The following is a 25,658-nucleotide window of genomic DNA, read 5'->3' as shown; positions in this document are numbered from 1 at the left end:
TTCACAGATAATGCTGTATAATTCCACTTAGCTTTAATGGCCCCATGGTTCTTAAACTAATGAACACCTAGGGCAGAGGCGGCATAAGGAAATAGAAAAAGCTCTCAAAAACTCAGTGCTCACAGAATGGAAGCTTCCTGGTTTGGCTTTGGACTGAATGTGGAGAACTCTCCAGCACTCCCCCGGCCCCGTCCAATGTTTTCTCTGACATATTTGGCCCCTGACCAATTTTCCCAACTGCTCCCAAGCCCTTTCTAACAGTCTCCTAACCCAGTTGGATGTTCCCTCAGCTCCTTTACGCCCTTTCCATTGGCACGGATACGAAGGTCTGCTGCTTCAGGGATAATGCTGAAGATAAATGTGCTTTCGTCCTTCTTCCTCTCAAAGGGGGTCATTCCCAGTATTTTACAGTAGCTGAATTCTGTTAATGTCATTTGAGGTGTTCCAAATTTATTCTGAATGTGGCCACAGGGAGCAGACGGGCTTGGCGTTTGAGTGGGAATGGTTCCCTTTCACGCCACACTGGGGGCAGCGCGTTGGTACTTCGGCTGAAATTAATTATTTTAGCGAGAAGAGTAGGGATGAAACAGTTAAAATGAAAGGCAGATGTAGAGAGACCAACTTCCACCCAGCAAAAGGACAGCGATGGGGTGGCATTGGGCCTAGTCTGGGGCTGTGCGAAGCTGCAGGGCAAATCGTCCTTGCTCGGAGAGGCAGCCGGGCCCACCCCACGGGGAGGGTGGTCGTGGTGGGGGACTAGGGGACTTTTTTTAGACAGCACTGAAGTAACAGGCCCAGATTTGTTTTGTGTTATTCCTGTTTTACTAGGCAACCCCCTGACTTTTGTTTTTTTCCTCTCACTCTGTTTTTATGTCATTGCCTAGGCCTGATCTTGTCTTTGGAATAAGGGGTGTTAAAATACCCCTGAGCATGTTAATGCCATTCAATGCAACACGCACGCTCCATATCACAAAAGGTGCGAAACAAGTTTTGCATCTGCCTCTGCTATGTCTCTGGTCTTCTGACTAAAATATTAATCAGCATCACTCTGTCACTGTAATATAACTGCCTTGATCTTTAGCATGTTTGTCCTGGCCGTACGCCTTTCAGGTAAGAGTGTGCCGTTGTCCCCTTCTGTAGGTCATGTGGCCACGTTTATCTTTCTCATTTATAAAGAACAAATTCAGGTACCTACAATGGTCAGGAAATATAAAGTCCAGTCCTTATTCATGATAAGAAGGATATTAAACATTGCGACTCTTTGGCTGATCTTGATGCAGCATCAGAGTCCTCACTCCTACATACAGTCTTATAAAGCCCCTTTATGATAGGCAATTAGGTCTTATTTGAACACTGTAAGTCGTTCTCAGAGATAATTAAGTGTAGTTTTGAGGTCAGTGTAGGTTGATGCGACCTCTGATAAATATGATGTTATCTGGTACAATGATATTTAATCCCGTGGTTCTGGTGAAGACAGAGCAGCTGTGAGGGAAAGTAACGAGTATGAACATATCTGCCAACAGCCCTGTGTCAAATGAAGAGTTTTCCCAGCTTGTGGTATCCTCTACAGAAGTTTCCATATGTCCTGCATAATAATGTCTTTTTTCAAATAAAGAGCGTAATTATTTTTATATGGTAATGTTAAAAAAAAAAAAAAAAAAAAAAAAAAAAGCTCTGGCTTTGAAAAAAGATTTAGTGATGCAGATAGGAAGCTCAGTTTCAATTTTACTATTGGGCAGTAACACTGCATGACAGACCAGGAATATTTCATAAACAGTACTTAAAATCTGATCTTTCTTTTGTGGTAGTGAATAGCTATATAACATTGATGACCAAGGTGAATTGCCTATCCATAATACTGGATTCCTGAAATATCCGGAAGAGAGTAAAGAAGTTTTATGTATGTCGTCTTTGGATGTCAGCTCTGCTTCCTCTTTAATTTTCATGGGAAGGGAAAAGAATATTCAGACAATAGGTTTGCTTCTGCAGGAAGGATTGTTAATTCAATTTAGAATACATTATTAGAGAAGATAAGTAAAGCTAGTCTATATTTCAAAAAATTTTACTATTAGGAGTCAAGCCAGACTAGGAAAAAAATATTCTTGCTTCATGCTTTAGAAATTTATTCTCTTGGCATGTTTGCAGATGTGGTTTTAAGAGTTTATCAAATGCTATGTTAAATATTTAAACCTAAAAAATACTCTGGTTGTGTAGAAAAAGGCAATGGCACAGAACTGGAGATTTTTGTGTCAGAGGTGACATTGTTTTGGGCTCTTTTAAAAGGAACAGAAGGTTTAATTGAACAAGTAGTTATAATGTTAGACGCTGTTTCCCAAGCTGCAGATTTAGTCTAGAATTTTGGGCCCTGTAATTCTGTAGCCTTCCAACTGAGTTCCTGTTTGCTTGAGCGAGTTCTGCATCTGCAGTGTGCCCAGAAATCTGAGCTGCATCTAATGATTATAGAAATGAGTAGCAGCAGCCCAGATTGGTTGACCAATTGTACATATGCTTTGATTTTTGAAGACTAAACATTAGAAGTTGCAAACACAATGTTCTCTATTGTGCTGATGGGTCAGGCAGTTCCACCTAGAAGCCTGTGCTTATCCAAGCAGCCAGCTGCTAAAAACTGAAGTAACAGCCCAACTGCCTGAGTTGCAAATTGCTGAAGGCTGGAAAATATATTTGGGAAGCATCTTTATTTATATGCTTCCCCCATTCTTAGACTTTTTTGTTTGCCACTGTTGGAGACAGGTTACTGATCTAGATGGACGTGTGGCATGAACCAGTATGGCTACTTCAGCCATATGGCGCTCTCTCTCTCTCTGTCAAATATGATTGAAATCAGTCAATGGATTTAGAACTATAAGGTAGGGATGAGCAGCCAAAAGCATATATATACATTGTACATGCAGTGCCACCACATAAACATAATTTTCTTAGGAGCTTGCACTGAAAATCTGACATCAGTTAGGAGCTTGCACTGAAAATCTGACATCAGTTGTTGATGATGCAAAGACTTCTCTTTTTCTGAACTTGGACTGTAGGCTTCTGAAGGCAGTAGGTTGTCTTTTTGTTCTGTGTTTGTACAGTGCTAACAGAATATAATCCTGTTCTGTGCGAGATAGTGGATTAAATATATTGGATATCTTAAAGTTACTCTTCTGTATAAATGTTTGCAAGGTCAATGTGTAAAGCACTATATTTAACATGGTTTTGAATCCAGAAGCAATCACAGCCACTGCTTTCAAGACTATGCACTTATTCAGCTCTTGTGGATAGAAATACCTCTTAGAGAATAAGAATTGAGCCATTATTGTGTCTTGCCTTGAATTATGAATAAATTCACTGTACAGAATTATTACTAATGCTTAAGACAAGTGCACTGGTCCAGTCAGTGACTTCATACACAGTAAGTTCCCTCTTCTTCCAATACAATTTAGTTGGAAGAACTATAAATCTAATTCTTTAAGTCTTCCATGTTAAGTCATGGGTTGCTTTTATGAACTTTATTACCAGAGACGAGTAGAAGCTTATACAGTGAATCCTTAATAGCTTTAGTAATGGTCTAAATGTCTCTTTTTTCACCTTTCACCATAATGCTGCAACAGAGTAAACCTAAACGCTCTTTTTCCATTTACAGTTCTCCCAGTGTAATCCAATTATTGTGAAGTTGTTAATAGTACTATGGCAGTTGGTCCATATAATATACCTGTGATAATATACCTTCCTATGAATAATCTCTTGGTTTTTACTTTTCTCGTCAGGGTCTTTGTTTTAAAAACTAATGTCGACCTTAGCACAATGATTGAAGAGCCTGCTGCTGCAAAAGTGGAAATGGCTTGAGGGATTGGAGCAGTAGGTGGTTGCCGATAATTTGTTAGGGAGATTTTGATTATTACTTGTCAATAAAGTTTTGGAAGTACAGGGGGTGGTGGTGACAAACTAATAGGCTGTGCCTAGAACATCTTGATCTGCCTGAAAGAGTTACAGTTTACAGTGAAATAGTTTAATAGCTGAAAAGGTGAGTTAGGCTGTGTTCTTGAACAAAACAGCAGCTTATTTTCCACTCATACAGAGTATTAAGTGCCTGTTCAAGTGACTCTCATAAACACTTCGCTTGATTTCAGTGGGTTCATTCACATGAATTAAATTAAGCAGATACTAAAAAGTTTGCAGGAACTTGAGTCTGTCTGAGCAGTATATTTTCCTGGTAGCTCTGGCTGCCCAGAAGTATTTACAATGTGCTCTCACCTTCTAATAAACTTGGGAAAACACAAAAACTTGCAATCATACTTGCAATTATACATTTGAAAGTACGAGTCTTTTGCTATTAAACTTCTGAATAGATGCCAAAAAAATTAATTACTTCAAATCACAAATAGCAGGGGTCAAATAAAGCTTAATCCATAAGAATGTCCATGTAGATAGAAAAAGAGAGATCTGTGTTAAGAATGGTCCATGAAAGAAAACATCATGGAGGGAGCATGGAAAGAAAGATTTTTTTCCATAACTCAATGTTTATCAGAAAGAGAAGGATCTTAGCAAATCCTCACAGAAAAGGAAAAAAACCCAAAGATAAAATATAAACACTAGGGAAGTGATTGATGTAGAATTCTTTCCTTTTTTTCTTTCTCACCCCTCCTAGGTGACATGGTGATGAAAAGAGAGGATTAAAATGGGCTTCTTTAAAGCCAAAATTTTATTAGGAAATGATTAAAAGCACATTGTATCTCTTAAAGTGAAGGTTTGCTCTTTTTGGTCCAGCCTTGCTGCAAAGCATTTTCAGAAGAGAGCAAGAGAAAAGGAGAGGGGAAAAACGTAGATCACTCTAACTTTAATTATTCATGGTAATAATATCTGTGGAATTTTCCATTTGTTTTCCTTGTCCTATTTTCATTCACTGAAAACTGAAGACAGGTCTATATCCAGAAAGGATTTTGGGGTCAGAAACTGCTACAACTCTTTTGTTTGGAGAACAATTTTGAGCTGTAACTACCATAACAGTGAGAATCTGCCCAGGCAGGAACTACGTTATGGAAGCAGGGGAATGGCATGGGAGAATCAAAATTCTCTCTGTGCACTCCTCCCAGCCCGCCAAAGAAGGTGGTGGGGAGGATGAAAAAGTAGAGGTAGAGAAATTTCTGAACTTCAAGGTCTCCCAGCCTGGGCAAATTGACCAGAATTACAGTTATTACTTCCATTGAAAACTTATTTGCAGTGCACATTGCATATGATTTTTAGAATCCTAAGGGATTTATCTTCCATACTTTGGCCCATATGGAGAAACACTGGCCAACTCTGGCTTTATGGAGAGGTCAAGGGCTTTAGTAAAGAAGCAAGTAATGGAGCACTACTTTTGTGACAAAAGCTGAAAGTTTTCATTTTCCTTTTTTATTCTAAATCTGTATTGTGTGACATGGTTGGTGTATGCCTGTCATGTAGTATCAAAATAAAACAATTTCTGTGAAAGAAAAGGGTGAAAATATTGTCCCCTGAATTCTGTGCAGGGAACCTGGCATGGAACTGGAGATATGACGCTCTGTTTATTCTGCAGTGGTCTGCCATCTTGCTGCAAAGGGGCAGAACGCGCTGGGATCGGAGCAAGGAGTAGAAAGGTAATCACAAAACTGTAAGGTGCAGTAAGGACTGCTCCTGAGAGAAGTCTGTGATGCTCAAACACTGAGCAAGGGATCTGTACCAGACATCCACATCTTTATTTTGGACCAAAGTTTGTGTGTATTTTTACTTGTATTTACTTAAAACCCTCAAACAACCAAAATTTCAATCTTCAAGTTTCATTAACTTTTTCCTTCTTTAGGGGTTGCAGGTAGAAAGGCCTTGGTGGTGTTATTGGTAACAAACATGTTCTGAGGAATCTGGGAAGAAGGAATGCTTAGGGACTTTTGTTTCAGGGCAATGAAAGCAGAAGGGATACATTTCTTAGGTATATTTGACCAGAAGCACCATCAGGTGTTCGTAGATCCCTAGCTCACAACAGTGAATTATTGTTGTCACCTCCATTGACATACTGTGGGGACTAACTCAAAGAACTGTGGGTGAATTTAAGATTAAATGGTTTAAAATGGTTTCACAAGTCTCCTCATAAAACAGGAGACTGGATGGACTAGGAGATCTCTAGGTAACCCTATAAATCCATCTTTAAATAAAGAATCTGGTGAGTCTAATTCTCCTCTATTGCCTATATTTATTTTAGCTATAAAATAATAACACTGAAAAGCTAAATTTATTTTAGCTGTCCGTGACTGATGGTAGTATGAGCTGGTTAAGAATCGTACCCTTGATCGTTGCTCAGTTGCTGTTGTGCTTCAAGCCTCTCTCCATCTACAGGCCACCCAAGTGCTTTCAGTAGGACAGCCATCTGTATGAACCATTGGCTTCCATCCAACCTGTAAAATGCTTGTAATTATGGAGTCCCATTGAAATGAAATCAGTGAAACAGGGCTCTGCTCTTACAAATGACACACAGAATCCAGAGATCCTAAAGACCTTTACGTTTTTATTGTGAAATGATTCCTCCTGTTCTTTGGATCTGTTTATTAATTGAGAAAAAACACTGTTTTGGTTAGCAGGATCACTGTTTAGCCTGAAAAGATGCCTGCAATCCAGAGGACAATGCTGTAAAATCTGTTAAATAGCTGACCTACATTTTTTGGATATTGGGATGAAATCCACTGGCACAGTTGCAATAGTGGTCAGCCCCCCGGCAGCCTCGTACTTCTTAGGTTGCAACAGGAATCTGCTAACAGTGCTTAAGAATTCTAAGATGGCTCATTATGGCTTTGTTTTTCCTACTGAGTCGTTCTCCATACTTCTGAAATGCAAAATAAGGTATTTTAATTTTTGAACGAATTTACCAGTCAGATTGGAAAATACTAACATCTGTTTCTCAGAGCTATGACTTAGATTAAGGCACCAATCCTGCAGTGTAAATAAGACATCTTGCTGCATATGGCTGCTCCCCCATGCAGTTTGCAATTACCTGAAAGCTATTCATTTGAAGTGTGTGGAACAACAGTAGCTTTCTGATTTGGTGTGTGCATCCCCTAGATGAACTACAGCTACCAAGCAGTACAGTGAGCCCACTCCTTCTTCTTGCCAGTCTGTAACACTTAGGACAGGTGCCGAGTTACAGAAATGGCTTATCCGGAAGGTGCTTTGTTGATGCTTCCATAAAGGTTAAGTTCAAAGCAAGAGGATTGTGGGTAACTCAGTAGGATCTTCTGTGTGCGATAATAACCAGATTTATTCCGGAATGAAAAATCGGGCTTGCCCTGTGGCAGAGTGGCTCCAACGTACATCGCTGAAAGGTATCTGAATTTAAAAAATTATGGTTGTACGGTGTACAGGGATGAAAATTTGGCTTACTAAATTCAGGATTCAGTCTTTGGTTCTGCATGAATGTAAGGAAACAAAGTGTAATCTCTTACATCTTTTGATATTTTCTTTTTAATTTTCATGTGCCAAATATGCATTCTTGTATCTCTTAGAAAAAACTCCTAGGTCAATTTTTGTGGCCTAAGAGGAATTTCAATTATTCAGAAAAGCACGGTCTGAAACTTTTTCCTGAATAATTGGAGCCAATAGATGCTCCCAGTAGTGAAGTTTCTTTCTTTTTCACCTTAATTGCAAGCACCAGCAGAAAGCTGTAGTTAAGACACTGACAATAGAATAAATAGCTGACCTGATGGAGCGTGCTTGGGCTGTAGCCAGGAATCTCATCAGTAGATACTCTCTCCTTTGGGAAATGGTTCTTTCTCTTGGCTTTGTAAGTCTCGTAGTAACCTATTTAAAAGTAAAAGATTGTATTTCTTTTTCTTTCTTGCTTTATTTTAAGCCAAGCCTTTATTTTTATAAATCATCAAATTTCAACAAAGTCATCTGGTAGACTGTGACTCTTTTGAGAATAGGAGAGATTAATACTATTTGTGAATTATGGATTGGTTCTGCTTTTACTTATATCAATATACATCCAGCAATACATGTTGTGAATTTATTAGGCTTAGATAACCCTGAGTGAGACTGCTATTATAGCTCAGTTCTGCAAAGTGTTGTGTTATTTCCAAAACGCCATGTACATAACACCCATGGTCTGGAATTCTGTTCTCTCACAAGCTCCAGCGTACAGAGACTGCGGCATGAATGTATCATCAGCATATTAATTATGTGAATAATCAAAGTGAATGACTACGCTTGCTGTTTGCTGCAGATTTCATCTGGTGGTCAGGAGCAGAGGCAGTGCCAGCTAAATAACAGCATACTCCAAACTGGTGGAGGCTGACGTTGGCCCCGCATTAAAGAAAGCCAACAGCTGTGCAAGGAACCAGAGGTTCTTCCCATTCTCCCTCTGTGGGGTTGCTATGGGAACATGGGTGTAAGAACCACTGATACGGACTGGCAGCAAGTGAAGGAAATCTGTTGTAAATGATCTAGGTATAAAACATAGCATTCAGCTTGATACCCAGTCGTGGACTAGTGCTTTACGTTGTTTGACCAGTGAATTTGTCAGATGTTGAACGAATGGAAGGTGTTTCTTGCTAACTCTTCTCATAGGTTGAAGATGTTTTGTGGATGAAATTTGTGTATTTTGTTGGCCGTTGGTGACATAGATGAGTAATTGACAGAGCACAGAGCTGGTTCTTGAAGGAAAAAAAAGCGATACTTCTAGGAACGAAAAATGACAGACATGAAAGTTGCGTTTCTGATCTTGTAGGGAAGACCAGAGCTCATTTTCTGCCTGAATTTGTTATCTGGATAATCACCATTGGGATTATCACCATTGTTTAACACTTTGGGTTTAAAAAAAAATTGTCTGTAGATGTCCAAGAGAGTTGCCTCCTAAATTTAAACTCGCAAGCAGATTGGCTCTTCCTGCTGAGAAAATCATACAAATTGCTTGGGGGCTGTTATGGGGGGGGGGGGGGGGGGATTTATGTGACTTTTCCAACTCCACCGCTCATGTGAAACAAGCAATCTTTCACAAAGTCAGCAGGTTTGCAGAAAACTTTGAGTGCTGAAATTGCTCTTCTCAGAGAAAGGAAAAAACCCAGTCTAAAAGCAAAACTGGTAAGAGGTAAAAATAAAGTGAAATACAGTTCAGATTTTCAGGAGCCTCACTTTTGCATTCACCAGAATAATGCCGCCCACGATCTACTTCTGTTTCTTATATCAGTTTACATATATAAATATATTCATTCTCGTTCTCTTTTTAGGTGATCCTGATCCTTACCAAGTATTATCATACTGACATGGGGAAAGTGCTGGAGAGCTCTTTGTGGAGGTAAGTTCTCTGCTTTTCCTGGAACCTTTCCCCCCACCCCATTCTCAGAATAGATCTGTCTCTTTTCTCTTTCCAAACTGCTGCTGAGTTAAGTTGGTAGCTGATTGACGCTAATATAGCAAGATTATCCAGATTGTCATTGGCTCTTCCTTAAATGCAGTTTCTGCAGTCCAATAAGAAAGAGTTTGAAATGAGTTTTAACAGTAGAGACAAACAATGATAGAGAGTATAAGGTACCTTCCTGATGCCACTCTGCAAGATGCTATTCTTTTCCTTTTCTTAGAAATTTTGCATCAGTTACTTAAAAACTTTGAAATACTTACTGTGTTGGGATGTGTCTGTTGGGAGTTCTTACTGATCTTGAGTACTGTAGTGAGGTTAGTAAATAATCCTGATGTGGAAGCAGTCACGACTGGATGAAATATAATACCAGTGCAGGTTATATTGTGTCTTATGACAACTGGGAATATGTAGTAATCCAAATAAATTTCTAAATTGATTCTCATTTCCTTAACATTTGTGAATTAAGATATCAATATGCTTGTTGCCTCTGTGTGCACAAGTTGCATGCTCAGGTGTGTATCGGCAGAAAACCAGGGCTAGGGTAAGCCTATGTTATACTAGTCATACCGGTTATCTTCTCATGTGTTAATTTTCTTTTGCTAAGGGGGCTTTTTGTACTCTAATTTTCTGTGTAACTGTATAAATCTTCCACCACAAATTTTTGCTAGACCCATTATGTACACTTCAAAAGTGAAAGTATTTCACTGTTATCCATAAGTATAATATTGCTCCAATGTTTGCTATGCTAGTTTTGCTGGGTTATCTGTAGCAGTAGAAATACTCTTGAAATATTCTGCCAGGATATCTAAATAGTTGTTATAAATGACAGGAGACTTATTTGAGCAGTCTTATGTGAAATTCTTATGTAGCCCATAAGCTTCAGGTCTAGAAACAAATGGGTTATCTAATACCTTGTGGCTTAGGTACTTGTAAACTTCATACTGTCCCAAGAGCTCGTATGGGGACTCACCCTTCATCTGTGTGTGTAAGGAGCTTTACAGAGACAATCCAAGAAATGGAGTGGGCAAGGGAATAGGGAGTGGGAAAAATCTTTGACCAGGACATGCTGCACACCAGCCTTGTTACTCGTTTTGACCGAGGCTGCATTGTTTTAACCTTGTGGGGTTTCTCATAGTGACAGCGTATCTTTGCAAAACCTTGTTGTCATACTGGTAGCTGAGTAGTACAGTCTGGCCAGGGGCAGTGGTCCATGCAGTACAAGGGTATTTTCATGGAAAAAAGAAACTTCTAGTCATAAAAAGGGAGTGTTCAGGAAAGAGAGTAAGATCAAATGGAGACTGCTTAGTATTGGCTCAGGACTGGCCTTTTTAGGGCTACGATGGTTCATTTGTAATTATCCTTTAAACTTACAAGATGCAAAATTAATTGCACATTTGTTTCTGTTTTAATTTTTGTCCAACATCTTGTGCAAAGAAGAAAACCAAATGGCAATTTGGATACTCCCATAATTGTGTAAGCACACATTGCTTTCCTGTTATATGCCCCTGGCCTATACAACATGTGCAATGTTTCAAGTTTTGCTGTCCACGCTTCAGTGTAATCTATCATAGAAGTCTTTTAAACTCATTCAGTTGGACTCTTCAAAATAAACTCTCTGCTTTTTCAAAATGAACATAAAACAGGCTTCAGATAATGTTGCTTTCTTTTGAGAACATAAACACTTTAAACAAGGTCATTCGTACCTTGCTGACAGCTGGTGTAAAGAAGAACTGGTGTGAACTGCATTCAAATAAAATTGATGCTAGTGTGCATCATAGGGAAATCAGGCCCTTTTACTTCCAAGTAATAGATGTACCAGATGCTTTGGTTGTTTATAAAACTAGGATGGAAAAGCTGAAAGGAAGCAAGTGCTTAAGATTAGCACTTGGGCCAGGGGCAGTAGCTGATCAATCCCTAGACATGTTCTGCTCTGGGCTCACCTCCTTCCTCTGCCTCTGCCCACTGTGGTGTAAAAGCAGCACATGTGGTTGTCAGACCAGGGGAGTTACAAAGTACCTGGATCTGGAAAAGCACAAATAACACCAACTGGTGCAAAAATATCAAATAGTGCCTCTTTCTGTTGAGATATAGCTCATTATTTGTACTAAATAAAATAAAAATAAATACTGTCCGTGAAGACAGGGAACTTTTGTGTTTTTCTCTATGTAAAATGGCTGGGTGTAAATTGGAGAGGCTCCATGTTTGCTGATGGAGGTGGGGTGTTGTACTCACATTGCCAGCCTGCCCAGAATGCAGAATTTTTAAATATATTATAACTATATTAAAAATATTATAAAATATATAAATATTTTTAATATTTTAAAACTTTTTTGTTTGATGCTCTTTTGCATTCCTTTCATTTGCATCAGAACAAATATACAGTAAAACGGGTGTGAAAAACGTTACAGGATTTTTTGTCAGTGGACAAAAGCCATTGATCTTTGTGAGGTTTCTGTGCCCTAGTGGGAATGGATCCTGTCCGGTTATTTCCTGAATCAGTCCAATGGTTTTCTTCTTCCTATTTTGCCTGGCTAGATCATACCAGACACTCCATATTCTCAAGTGTCTAAGTGAGAACAAACTTGTTTTATAACCTGATCAATCCCCACCATGTTAATTTTTTACCCTCTAACTTTTTCTCCCATCACTCAAAATACTTGCTTTTTTTTCCTTGCTTAGTGGAACAGGGGAAGGGTGACTCAGTGGTCCAGTGATGCTTATTTGTTCTTAGTGACCTTGGAATTGCAGTCAGACTTTTCAGAGTAACGCAAAAAAACCACCAGTCGGAGATATGTGCCTGGTAGGGGCTTTATGTGAAGAAGGTAGATTTCTTTTTTTTAGGAAGTGGATCTAGGTGACAAATTTCTGTGCCTCTACAGAGCGTTGTTAATTTGTGTAGGTAATTTATGCCTGCCCACACAGGTCAGGTTACAGGACTGGGAGGCCTAAATTTTAATTACCTTGGAATCTTTTCATTGTTGAATAAACAGGGAAAATGGTGCTGGATAATGAAAGTCTTAACAACGTTTTACTCGTAGCAGCCATGTCTGGTTACACTGAAGAGGTGGAGGCATAAATCTCGGTGGAAGCATGCAGTTAGAAAACACCAGGGCATGCTTCTCTAGTCAGCTATTTCTGATACTTCGCTAACTTGCTTATTAAGTGATTGTTAAAGTTGGGGTAAATTGTATAGTTATTTGACTCAAAATAAGGTAGGGAAATAAACAGAGATGAAATTGGTTGCCTCTTGAATATAAATTAAAATAACTTATTGAGAAGGAGCAGAGGATTGTTTTCAGGTTTATTTTCAGAGTTTCTGAACTGCAGTGCATATTGGGAATAGAGGTTGGTCGTTGTGTTAGGCCTCATTAGCATAATGAAAAAACGGATACTGTGACTAAAACTTACAATTCAGGTACTAAAATTATCTTCACAAATTGTGCCTATATTGAAGATACTTTGCATACTAGTGCTGTTCCTGTCAGAGTCCATACATATCTTTATCCAGCACGTTTACAGTATGAAAGACCTGAATCAAACAGACCATTTAGGATAATAGATACTGGAGTATGTGTTTTTGTATGCTTTATGGACCAGTTTGTGCATAAATATATAGTTGCACATATTTTACAGCCTCGGTTGCCTGCTTGCATACGTTGCATGCCTGCAGCTTTAGATGTGTGTACTTGAATCTTACAATCAAATATTTTAACTTTGAATTGGTAGCCACTAAGAAATTAATACTAATACTTATCTGCACACCTGAGTTAATTAATCCTAATAATGTATCTTGGAAATATATATTTTTATTATTATTCCATTTTATACATAAGGCACCTGAGATGGTCACTGATTGCTGAAGGTTATGCAGTGACTCAGCACTCTATGGGCCATGGAATTGGCTTCCAACCATGTGCTTAGGCTGGCTCAGAGTCCTGTTTCTGGTATGCATGCAGCCTTCCCTTTCTTCACTTGATCTAAGCAATGAATAATAGATGCTGATGATGATTGCTAATAAAGTTTTGATTGCATATTATCAAGCTGTAATGATATGGTAGTGCTAATGCGACTTGCTGTGTAATTGCCATTGTTCCCAATGGCATCACCATGTTGTTATTGCTTCACCACAGCAAAACAAACGGCATTATTTGATGTTAACTGCACTGTTAACTCCTCTCAGCATTGCATGCTGAACCCCAAGTAGGCCCATTTTCAGAGATGTTGGGATATTTTGCGCCATGTTGTCAATAATGAACTGCTTAAATTAAGAAACAGACTTCTCCAACTGCTTAAATATGGTTGGATACCCTAGCTGAACATCCTGGGACTCCTGACTCCAAATGCAGCCTGAGGAGGGAGTGAAGTCACAGCACTGCGCGAGGAGGTTGTGAGTCCAGGTCAGTGGCTGGGCAGTTGGAGGTGAGAGCAATTGGGTGAGCCTCACGGACAGCAGGAGACTTGGCAAACCTCAGGGAGTCAGGAAAATCCTCTCTTCAGTGGCACAGCTGTTTCTATCTGCACCCACAAAAAGCCACGTATTCAGGGCAAGACCTAGTTGTACAAGCCCACTGGCCATCAGTAGTGATCAATGCACAGTGACCACATGGTGCTTTGGGCATATACACAAAGGTGCATGCCTACACTAAGGTTAAAATCCAGACTATAAAGAGCAGGAGATTCATTTAAGGTAGATGCAGCGAGCAACATACCACTCAGGAAAGTAAAATCTCCAGACCCTGTGTGTCTCACAGAGTGTGAGAAAACGAGTAAGGGCATTTGTTTCCAAACTCTTTGGACTTGTAGGTGAAACTGATTTCATCTGTTTCCTGAAATTAATTTAAAAAGCAAACCAAAAAAACCCAATATAGAGTCTGGTGCCCCAGTGAAATTCTTCTGTGGTGTGAAGTGCTGCTTAGTAAGTGAGCAACTGTATTCTGCAGCAACGTGCACTTCCAGATGGTCTTATATTGTGGTTCTGCTTTGAAAAGTGACTTTGTAGAAATGGCCCCAAGGGATGGAGTTATTGAGTCTGTGATTTCCATATCAAATTTGCTCTTTTTCCAAATAAAAACAAAAAAAGAAATAGCTTTCTAATTATCAGCCCAACGAACTCAGCTTGGGATCTAATATCTAGCTGTGCTTTCTCTGGCTAATGCATCATCCTGAGTAATGCAGGCTCTGCAATCAAAATAGACTGCCCTCAATTATACCTGTGCAGATCTTTTGTCCTCCTATTATATCCTTATTTACACCTGTTCCACTGTGAAAAGGTTTTGGGCAGTACTGTGGAAAAGGCAGTCCTACAATTAGAATTTTATTTCTCTTATTGAACAACAGATTTTTATGCTCTCTTTGATCATATTTCCATATTCGCCTAATAGCATTACAAAGACTTTCATTATCTTTGCTGCAATTTCTGTCTTGCTAATAGTCTACAGTGCATCACTATGAGTTGAAGTGTGCAGGAAAGTCTCTATTTTAAATTTATTTTGGGTATTTAAAATGAGCTGTAAAACCATAGTTAGAAGGTCAATGTAGTGGATTTCAGCCTATCAGGAACACTTTATTATGGGTGTCAGGTAAGAAAAATACCTAAAAGACAAAGGAAATTAAAGGAACATGTCTTGACAAACCTTGGAATGTGCAAGATATTGAAGGGACAGGTATTGATGTTTTTGACGGGCAGTGGTATTGATTTAAGGACCTAAAGGGTGCCGATGTTGCAGTGCGCTTCTGTAGCGTGTACTCTAATGGACACACGACCCACCATAGTCTTTCCTAAGACCAAGATCCATCACATTGGCAATAACCTTGCTATTACCCTGGTGCTGCACTCATCCTGTCACATGTTTTGGCTGTAGCTTTTGGCCATTCAATAAAGGAATGAACTTTGGTCGTGGATGTTGGGAACTATTCTCTGAATCATGACCTGTAAGACCCCTCTGAAGGAGATGTCTTTTAAATGGCTCTCCAGGGCACGGGACTTAGCTTAAGGAGGTCCTTTTATGTCTGTGTTACCATAATAGCATTTTAAAAATATTTTTATGTCTAGTATGTATGAAGGTCTGAACTGAAAAAAATAAATCCCACAAGCAAGTATAAGCTACCAAAGAAGTCTATCCAGAATTCTTTACTGCGTATCTGTTGCTCACAGATGAGAGCACTGTGTCATAACTACTCTTCCAAGTCTTCAAGAACACGGAGTGGTGATGATGATTTAGAAAGTTTACAGGTTTCTACGCTAGTTTGTGAATACACAAAGAATATATGATATATGGATTAAAGTCCAGTTGGAAAGCTGTAATTTATATAGTTAGGAAAAGGCTCTTGCTTGCAGTACACCTGTGTTTATTGGAGCTGGTTGCAGCATGGCTGCTGAGCATGTCAAATATATCTTGGAGCATGGGAATTTTGCTACTTTACAGGTCAATTTCTATTTTTTTTTATTTTCTGGTCTTTAATCCCCCTTCTGGAAAAGGAATTAAATCATTGTGAGATATAACTGATTATGAGCGGGTCAATTTATTAAGAAAGAATAACTGTTTATTTTAAATAGTTTAAGAATCCTGTCCTATTGTTTAAGTAGCCTGAACCTGAGTCATAGAATTTCTGATTGCTTTAACTGGAACTGGTATCATAAACATTTTTTATAGGCACAGACTGTGTGGGAATTGTACCACAGGTTCTTGTTTAAAGTGGATTCCTTTTGGCTGGGACTGATGGTAATAGAATAAGCAATCTTTCCTATGCAAAACGCATCCAGTTCGGTAGCAATAGGAGATTCAGGAAAGCCACTGCACTGGCATTTCCCCAGATCTGTCATGGTATCTTATTGCATAAGCCTCCCTACAAGAAATGATCATCTTTCTTGCTAGCCTCAGCAGACAGGTTTAAGATGAGGAGTAGAGAAACAATGTCCTTCTATGCATGAGCCATCTGTGGGGTTTGTAATTTTGTGTGTGTGTTGGTCTTGCCCTCCCTCCCAGCATAAAAGAGGGAAGCTCACACTGGCACTGCCCACGATCCATTTCTATACCATCAAACCGAGAATTGCACTCTCAGAGTTTTTGTTGTGGCATGATTCCTCTGTAGTTAATTCATATAAAAACAGTTGAGCCATCAGTTTTTAGCTAATCAGAAGTACTTTGCTGCATTGTCATCTGTTAACTCCCACTGTCAGCAGGCCAGCACAGCAGGGAGGTGCAGGGCCCGTAACCTAGGGGCAGATGGAATGACACCATACGTATATTAAGCAGTTTCTCTTGCCATTCTGCAAAATGGAATACATAAGAAACCACAATCAAAGCAGCTGGTTTCATTGCTCATCGCATTTTTATGATGATGAATGAGGTATAAAAACCTGAATGGGATATATTTTTAAAAACTGAAAAGGGCAAAGTCATGGCTTAGCGGAGCATCTGGTAAAGTAGATATGACACTGCACTCGGCAACGAGTGACGCTACTGGTTCCACCTTCAGCCTACTGTGTGACCTTGCTTGAAGAACCTACTGTTCCTGTGCTTTCCTCTGCTTGGTCTTTGCCTGGTGTGTTTCTTTGAAATATAAGTAATTTGGAGAACTGATTGTACAAGCGCAGTGGCACCCCCGTCAGTGCTGGGGCTGTAATGGTGCATTAATACAAATAATATGAAGGAGCTGTAAAGCTTAGGGATGTTTTGTGTTTTGTCTCCTTAATGTTTTTGGCTTGAGCCTGAGAAGGACAGGAGACCATCAGAGAGCATTGATGTACCATGAGACCCATCCGAAAACCCCCATACTCGTACTACAAGGCAGCTAACAACGAAGTGTCTTTTCTCATCTGCTATTTTGAAAATGCTGTTTTGCGACCCCCCATTGCTTCTGTCAGTGTTGGGCACCTTGTGTCACTGCTGTGGTATGTGGCGTGTGAGCAGCTTCGCTTGCTTCTGTAGTACGTGTGGTCTGCTCTAGTGCATCCCCTGTGAACTGATTGCAAATTAATTTGGTTGTTGGGGCTGAATGAATGAACAGCTGCATAGTTAATTATGCAGAATGGTATAGAAAAATGTAGTGTTAATGTTTTATATTCTCATTATCCCTGCAGTATGGAATATATTTTTCAGTGTGAGAATAACAAGGGCAATATTCCCCCATAACTTATTTATTAGGAACTTTGTATTGTTAGGCAGCTTTCTCTGCTTTAATTTGGAAGGGATTGAGACAATTAAAAACTCCATACAGGCCAGTTTTTAAAATGTAAATATAATCCTGTGTGCTGAAGAATTTGGGGGCATGGGTAGTTTTCAAAAATTAAACCTGTCTTACAGTAAGATTTAAATGTCTTGATTCTTTTTGGTGTCCTGAAATACGGAAGGTTAGTGGAGAGTTTTTCCTTCCTCTCCCTGCCACCTCTCATTGAACAGATGACTGATAATTAATCAATTGAAGCTCTGTTCCAGCTACTTTTTGGGGGTCTTTTTGGTTGTTGTTTGTTTTGTTTTCATACGATATTTTGTCCCTTCCTACTTCTGCTCCCCTCTTTCCACTTTGGCATCATTTCTTCCTATTGTATATAGGGAATGCAATATAAGGATAGCAACTTACTTTGCTTCAACAAATAGCCATTCTTGAGCTAACCTTCAAAAAAAGATACTTCGCTTTCTCACCAACTTTCCCTCCTACTGGCCTTTGCTTGCTAGCTATTGCCCTCCCTCTTTCATGGGGCTGGGTTTCTGTCTCTTCCAGGCCTGACTTCTCCAGTCCATACTGAAGAAGCTGCTTTTTGGATGACTTATTAAATGCCTACCAAAAGTTCTTGCATTTTTGTTTAATGTGCCAGCTCCAAGGCTGGCTTTTGAGGCTGTTCAGAGCTAATGTCCTTCTGATGGCAGGGCTTTTCCCCAGCAGTTGCTTTGACAGACTGTAGATATTTCCATGACCTGTGAGCACATTTGATCCCAATTTTCTATCATAGGATCTGAAATTGTAATGTCAGTCTGAGGGGGCGAAAAGTACCTGTTATAGCCTATTTTGTTGAAAAGCACCTGTCTGTGTTAGTTTATTTTTTTCAAATCTGGTATGTACTTTCTTGGCCAAATGAATATCATTTTTCTTCAAGAGGGTGCATGCAGTTCGAATTATGCCCCTTGATAAAAAGACATTGCAGTATCAGTGAAATACAGCCACCTCTGGGCAAAACCCCGGGAAACAAGTAAAGCAGACACGCAGTAAAGTGTGCTTTCTTAATATCAAAAAGACTAACAGTTCAGCTCAAAAGCATCTACATCATTCAACCTTTTGATATCCAGTCTTTCAAGCTTTCCTTTCTGGCAGGAAAAGGATGTATGGTTGGGCTCTCTGTATGATTCAGATAGTTTTCTGTAATGCTGATCTGTCCTTAGGATCGCTGGCTGTTCCTAAGACTTCAACATAAAATGTTAACACATGGGAGAGAAAATGATTTTAAATTTTACTTTCTTCCAAGAATTTGGAGACTTGTCACTGGTTTATCTTAATTCTTACCATATGCTGTCCACTCCTTAATTTCGTAATGTCTCTTTGGGATACAATTTATGTGGAAAAATGTGATTTAAAAACAAAGTTGTGCTGTTCTGAAGTACACTGGCTGGAGTTTGAGATTTCTCTCCCTTTACCCTACCCTTAGGCAGCGTTTGTGCTAAATAGTGGTCTCTCAGGTTTAAGTAGCTTTTAATTTGCTTTTTCTTCAGCCTGACATGTAAAATTAGAAAAATAGCAATAGTTCACTTTTTAGTCTCATTTAAAAATAATTGGAAGCAAAATATACATGTGATGGAGTTTTTTATGTGTGATGATTTCAGGTGTGTAATACTTAAACTCTCGGTGCTATTTTGGTGCAATTTCCAGCTTAGTTCAGGCTGCTCTGTGCTAATGGGAAGGACCCACTAGTAAAATACTATTCCTCTGTGCCGTGAGAGGGCAGCGCTTTCTGGCAAAGTGCAGAAGCCCGGAGTGAAAACTCTCATGCCTCGGCTTTCCATATAGCCTCAGGTCAATATATGAATCTGTTGGTGTTCCAGAGTGGAAAGCATCCAAGAAGCAGATTTAAATAAAATTAAAGAAGGAAAGAAAGTTAATTATTTAAAGATCAGAAAAGTATGTTACAAATATGCTGCATAAAGCACCCTGACCTATCACAGCACTACCTTAATAGGTCACAGTTAGAGGAGACCTTGACTCCTTGCTTAAATATTCAGGTACAACATCTCTTCATGTGCACTGGTATGTGAAAAGCAGGGTTGGATTTCCAAGAACTCCATGGTGATAATAGGACTTAGCTTCTCAAAAGGCATGTTCACATTTGTGAAGTACTTCCATAAGTAAATATGAGTAAATATTTAAGTACCAAATTATATTTGATTTCCATGTTAACTGGAAGTCTTGGTCTTGGTACTTCCAAATGCTTGAGTTTTTATAAAATTTCTTGAGATTTCATCTTGGGAATTGATACTGATTGATATTATAATAATAAACATTATTACTTCTTTTTTCTTTAGCGTGTTTGGTAGGGCTGGGAATAGGACATAAGTTTTCTGATTCCTGGTTTGATCACTTACATACCTGCTTTACTGGGAAGTTTCTTCCATATTGCATACATTCAAAGAATGATTCCGGTTGCAAGGGAGCTCTGGTGGTCATCAAGTACAACCCCTGCTCAAAGCAGGGCTCGCTGCAGAAGTTAATCAGTTGCTCAGGGCCTTGTACTGTCCACTTCTAAAAATCTTCCAGGATGGAGATCCCACAGCTTCGCTGGGAAACCCCTGTCCTTCCTTTGCTGCTCTCATTGTGAAGGGTTTTGTCAACTGGAATTTCCCATCTTGCAGCTTGTGCCTGCCATCTGTTGTCTGTTCACTATGTACCCTGGTCCTGTCCTATTTAAAACCTCTGTTGAAGTACTTGAAGACTGAAATCAGATTCCTCATTAGCCTCGCTTCCCAGATTAGCCAAACTCAGCTCCCTGAGTGGTTCCTTCTACGTCGTGTGCTCCAGTTCCCTCAACATCTTAGTGACCCTACACTGGACTCACTCCAGGTTTCTGATCTCTGTCTTCTATGAAGTGCCACAAAACTGAACATGCTTACTTCATCCTGTTTGTAGAAGTGGGATAATCTGTTCTCTGGAGGTCCCTCTCTGCTGCTCTGCCCACGTGAAATAGGCTGTGCTTGGGTGAATGGTTTAGAATAGTTACCTTATTTGTCTAAATATAAAAATGTGCTGGTTTTGGCTGGGATAGAGTTAATTTTCTTCATAGTAGCTAGTATGGGGCTGTGTTTTGGATTTGTGCTGAAAACAGTGTTGATAATACAGGGATGTTTTAGTTGTTGCTGAGCAGTGCTTACATAGAGTCAAGGCCTTTTCTGCTCCTCACCCCACCCCACCAGTGAGGAGGCTGGGGGGCACAAGAAGCTGGGAGGGGACACGGCGGGGACAGCTGACCCCAACTGACCAAAGGGCTATTCCATACCATATGGCGTCATGCTCAGCATATAAAGCTGGGGGAAGAAGAAGGAAGGAGGGGACACTGGGAGTGATGGCGTTTGTCTTCCCAACTAACCGTTACGCGTGATGGAGCCTTGCTTTCCTGGAGATGGCTGAACACCTGCCTGCCCACGGGAAGCAGTGAATGGATTCCTTGTTTTGCTTTGCTTGTGTGCATGGCTTTTGCTTTCCCTATTAAACTGTCTTTATCTCAACCCAGGAGTTTTCTCACTTTTACCCTTCCGATTCTCTCCCCCATCCCACCACGGGGGAGTGAGCGAGCGGCTGCATGGGGCTCAGTTGCTGGCTGGGGTTAAACCACGAGAGAAAATAAGTGGGAAAATCTCTGAATGCCAAAATCATTAACAGTGGGAATTCAGTTCTTTAAAAACTACTTAGACACCCAAGTCACTTCATTACCTCTTGAAAAAGGTAACATTGGTTTTGTTTGCACTGAACCTCTCAGCATAAGAACAGTGGGGATGCCAGCATTAACTTTTGTCCTCACTTCTGTTATGCACTGTGAATTCTTGATGGGTTTTGATTTAGTTGCTGGTACATTATTTATGACATCTCTTGGCTGCAGCTGCTGTAATCCACGAACCAAAGCCAAGCCTATTGTTTCTAGTCATAGAATTGTAGTTTGTTGTGGAGCAGCTCCCAGGTAATTAGACAGGATGTGCTGTAATTGGTTGTAACATGGGCTCTTCTAAATAAAGCATTTATCAGACTGAGTGACAGGTTAAAGTTGTTTTGTTTTGTCCTTTGAAGATTTGTCTACCACAGGTAAATGTTATTGTGGCCACAAACATTAGGAAGATTAATTTTGCCAGGAAAGGAAGGAGAATTATGTTCTCTTTTTATTTTAAATGATCCTTCACTTAGAAGAGAATTCTTTCAAGTCAGAATATTGAAATGTGCAAAGCAGAGTTTTTGAGGGTAAGAATTCATGTACTAATCCTGGGATGTGCGTAAAGCTAAAGTCTTATTCAAAGAGCAGACTTCGTGGAGCAGTTTTTATTGCTATCAGATTTGTGACATTTTGGACAATTTTAGGTCATCTTTTGCTTGACCTATACTTTCGTACATGTTTGACATGATTCGTACATCTTGATTGACAGGGTTTCAAGGATCAAACATAGACACCTGAAATCACTACAGTAAACACTGTTGATTTGCTTTAAAAAAATATTATGAACAGAGAAGAAATTCTAAGAGGCACAACATTAGTTGGGTGGATTTCTTGTCTCTTGGCATCTTCCCATCAAAGCTGGATTCTTTTGTGGAGTATGTGATGGATACAAGCTAACTGGAAACAACACAAAGGAAATGGCATGAAATTCAGCATTAGCTCTGAAAATCAGAATATACAGTAGTCACTACAAAATCTGTGAGAAGCTAATGGATTTGCCTCAATTCATGCAGCAAGCTTGTGAAACAGTCCTTGCCACAAGAACATTTAGGACTGGGCATGGGAAACAAAAGGGAGTCAAATTGCATTTGTTCCATTGAAGGTTGTTCCCTTGAACGTATTGTTTTGCCATATTGTCTTCTTAAGAGAGAAAATAAAGAAGGAAGGGTCAAAGCTTTTCTCTTGTATTATTCTGTCCTGTGTTGAATCTATATGTTCAGTTTGACTGGCTAATCAGGAATGGTGTTTATGAAGAGGCTCTGGTCTGCTCTCTCGCAGGTGGCGAAGAAAAGTGAATTGCTGTGTTACACATTACAAAGCAAGTGTTGGGATGACACTGAGGCAGAGCCTAGACCAGACAGGGGTTCTTCCAGTTTTTATTTTGCTGCATATTCAATATTTAATTTTCCTTTGCACCCTCTCTGTAAAATTCCCATGAGCAGTAGCAGCTGTTGTTGCTGCCGTGCTCACGGTGAGCAGGATTTCCCCATCAGCAAGTCACAGAGTGATTTCACTACCAGAAAACAGTCACTCCAGAAGAAGTGAACTGTGTGGTGTCACCCTTGGGGACAAGCTAACATTCTTTCCTTGAAAACAAACTGTATTTTAGGGCACAAATGCATGTGCCCTACTGAGGGACAAGGAAATAAATTGGCCTAATTGGTATAAAAGAGTGCTAGTGCTTCCAAAGCAGTGGGGCTGTAATGATTTGCATAGGTTACAAGTCAGGTCCTACAACTAACAATAGACTTCAACTGCAGTTTGTACCAATTGTGGATTTTTTAGAGCAAACATTTGTGGAGTGCAGTGTTATTTATTATGGAAGTAGTAATCATCTGTTCCCATTCTTTTTTTCCCTCTGCTTGATAGCCTCTGAGGAGACATTCCTTTGATCACTGGAGTATCTGTTCCACAGAAGAAGCCCTGCAGCAGAAAAGGGGTTAAACTTGAGCTCAACAGCAGGAATTTTCTCGTCTTGACAGTTTGCACAGCAATTTTTTTTGCATCACAAAGCATTTTCATCTAGGCAGAAATTGGGTGATCTTACCTTGGGGTGGGAGGAAGGCAGTGTCAATTGTGTACAGGTTAGATTATTCTGAGTGAAAACTGTAGGCTTGAAAGGCCTCGGGCTTCCTCCATGCATGTATTGGTTTGGACATTAAAGTGGAGAGAATTGATGTGTTAGAACTAAGTCTCCTTATCTGTTTATCACTCATTGTGTCACTTAGTGTAATGGGCAGAAGACTTCAAGGAGGCACACTGGAGGCCAAGTGGCTCTGGAGTAGATTCTTGGCTACTGGTTTCCTTCTGCATTTGATAGCAAACGGCAAGAGTCCCAGTGTTGAACCGAGTCCTTCTCCCCCAACCAGGCTTCACTCAGTCCTGCCTAGGCAGCTGAATGGCACGAGACAGCTGGTTGCAGAAAGGCAATAGTTCCTACCTGTTACAGTTTGCTTACAACACCTGGCTTAGCTCTGGATTGGAAACAAGTAAATGGATCAGTCCCACCACTGCATAAAGATATGAATATTAAAAAAGTGTAAGAGATCTAATTGCCTCCAGCTGTCTGGGGCCACTGCTCAGACTTTGGTCAGTGGTAGGGTTGACACTTGGCGTGGCATCTGGTGCTCTCATATTTTATTTTAAAATCAGCACGTGACTCACCCAGAGTCTTGTAAGGCTCACCAAAGCTGTTATCAGTGCTCCCTTCAATGTAAATGTGCCTTAATTGGGTCACTGTGTTTGTTCATGTGCTAAATAAATTAATGCAGTGTTTCCGTAAATGATAAGTAGTTACTGATAACCCACCTAATTTTCAGGGGGTGGGTGTTCAATACTTTCTAGTTACCGAGGTCTTCCCTCTGAGTACTCAGAATGGGAGTTACCCAAAATTTTTCTCATCTTTGAAATTAAATGGTAAGATGTCCATGAAAAAACCCCACTTGATAAACAAAGAAAATGTACTATTCACCGAGTTTTGTGTTTTAGTTACTGAGCACCCAGAATTCTCAGGATCTGGTAAGGATGACAACTGTTTTGTTTATGCAATAGAGCAAGAAGTATCACCAAAAAGAAATTTAGAAGTTGAACTGGTTTTGTTGATTTCTGCTTTTGTTTTTCCACATCTTTACCAAAATTCTGCTTAAGCTTTTTTCTTCAGAAATTAGTCTGGCAGTTTTTGAACTGACATATTCAGCTTCACTGATTCTTTTCTGTATTATATTCTGCCAGTTTGCTACCTTTTTAAATTGAAGTTTCCTGATACTCATTCTCTGTTTGAGAGGGTGGGGGGAAAGCACTATAGAGTATCAATAAGACACAGGTTAAGTATATTAAAAACTGGTTAATTCACAGATCTTTTAATTGTAATTAACATTGAGTAATTGTAACTGCCCGGAGTTTAGCAGTGATCAGTATCAGCCTTGCTTCTAGTCAACATTTTAACCACATATTTGGCAGTAAATACAAACTATTGCTGATTACAGTTATGGGTGACAAAAAAGAATTGACAGAGTTATGAGGACTGGACTGACAGAAGAGCTTTAAGTTGGCCCATTAAAACCAAGTTCAGCTTAATGGAATGCTATTTATCTGGGAATAAGATATGTGGGATATGATGTACAAAATATGTTGGCATATGGTGGAAAATCATGAGGGTAAAAAGGCTGAGGGGGTCAGAGAGGTGACGACCATGGTTGTGTCTTGGGTAATTATGAATTTCATGTAAACGGCACTCATGAGTAGGGAGAAGAGCAGTATCTTGCTTTCTGTGCACACTGCTGCAAGGGTGATGCTGAAATACGTCAGGGCCTCTTGTGCGTACATTCAGATGCATGTAGAAAAGTGGAAGAAAGTAATGGGAGCATTTGAAAGCTGGAGAAAATGGCCTGCTGCGAGAGATGCCTAGAGTTCGGTCTTCAGCTTATCAAAGGGAAGAAAGGGCTCTTTAACGCTTACATTTACAAGAGGGCTTGATGTTTGCTCTGCTTAAGCCTAGGTGACCCTGGCTGCAGCCAGTAGGCTGCAGGGAAACGACGGCCGTGTCTATTCGTTTTCTCTTTCTGTTATCCTCCATCTTACCTGTTTTGACCAAAAATACTTTTCTGACTCCTTGCTCCTTAGCCAAACAGATTTCTCTGTAAACTATTTTCTAGTAGTTTTCCTTAAAAAAGAAAGGGAGGCAGTAACTGCTCTGTTGGATGGGCATGTTTGTTCTCTGATTGTTTTTGCAGGGGTGGGATAGAGGGAAGGAAGGCCAAAGGGTAGTAGAGGCAAGTAAGAAAATAACTGTCATCACTATCCTTTACAAAAAGCTTTCTAACATTTTGACATGCCAAAAAATGCTTCTTAAACAACATTAACTTAGTTTATAAATGTCATCCCACTGAA

General features: G+C 39.8%; 1 protein-coding gene across 9 annotated transcripts in view; it reads left to right on the top strand.

The window, feature by feature from the left end:
* Positions 1–25,658, top strand: part of SORCS2 (sortilin related VPS10 domain containing receptor 2) — a 645,075-nt gene that overhangs the window by 231,551 nt on the left and 387,866 nt on the right. For all 9 annotated transcript variants that reach the window (XR_012775470.1, XR_012775469.1, XR_012775468.1 and 6 more), the window contains exon 2: positions 9,231–9,298. Coding sequence is in view for 5 of the 9 variants with exons in the window: in XM_075499712.1 (XP_075355827.1) it covers positions 9,231–9,298 (68 nt within the window). In the remaining 4 variants the exon portion in view is untranslated. The remainder of the gene's footprint in view (positions 1–9,230; positions 9,299–25,658) is intronic.

This window comes from Mycteria americana, chromosome 4 (assembly GCF_035582795.1).
Source record: "Mycteria americana isolate JAX WOST 10 ecotype Jacksonville Zoo and Gardens chromosome 4, USCA_MyAme_1.0, whole genome shotgun sequence".
Classification (NCBI taxonomy): Eukaryota; Metazoa; Chordata; class Aves; order Ciconiiformes; family Ciconiidae; genus Mycteria; species Mycteria americana.
This window is presented reverse-complemented; position numbering and strand designations above follow the sequence as displayed.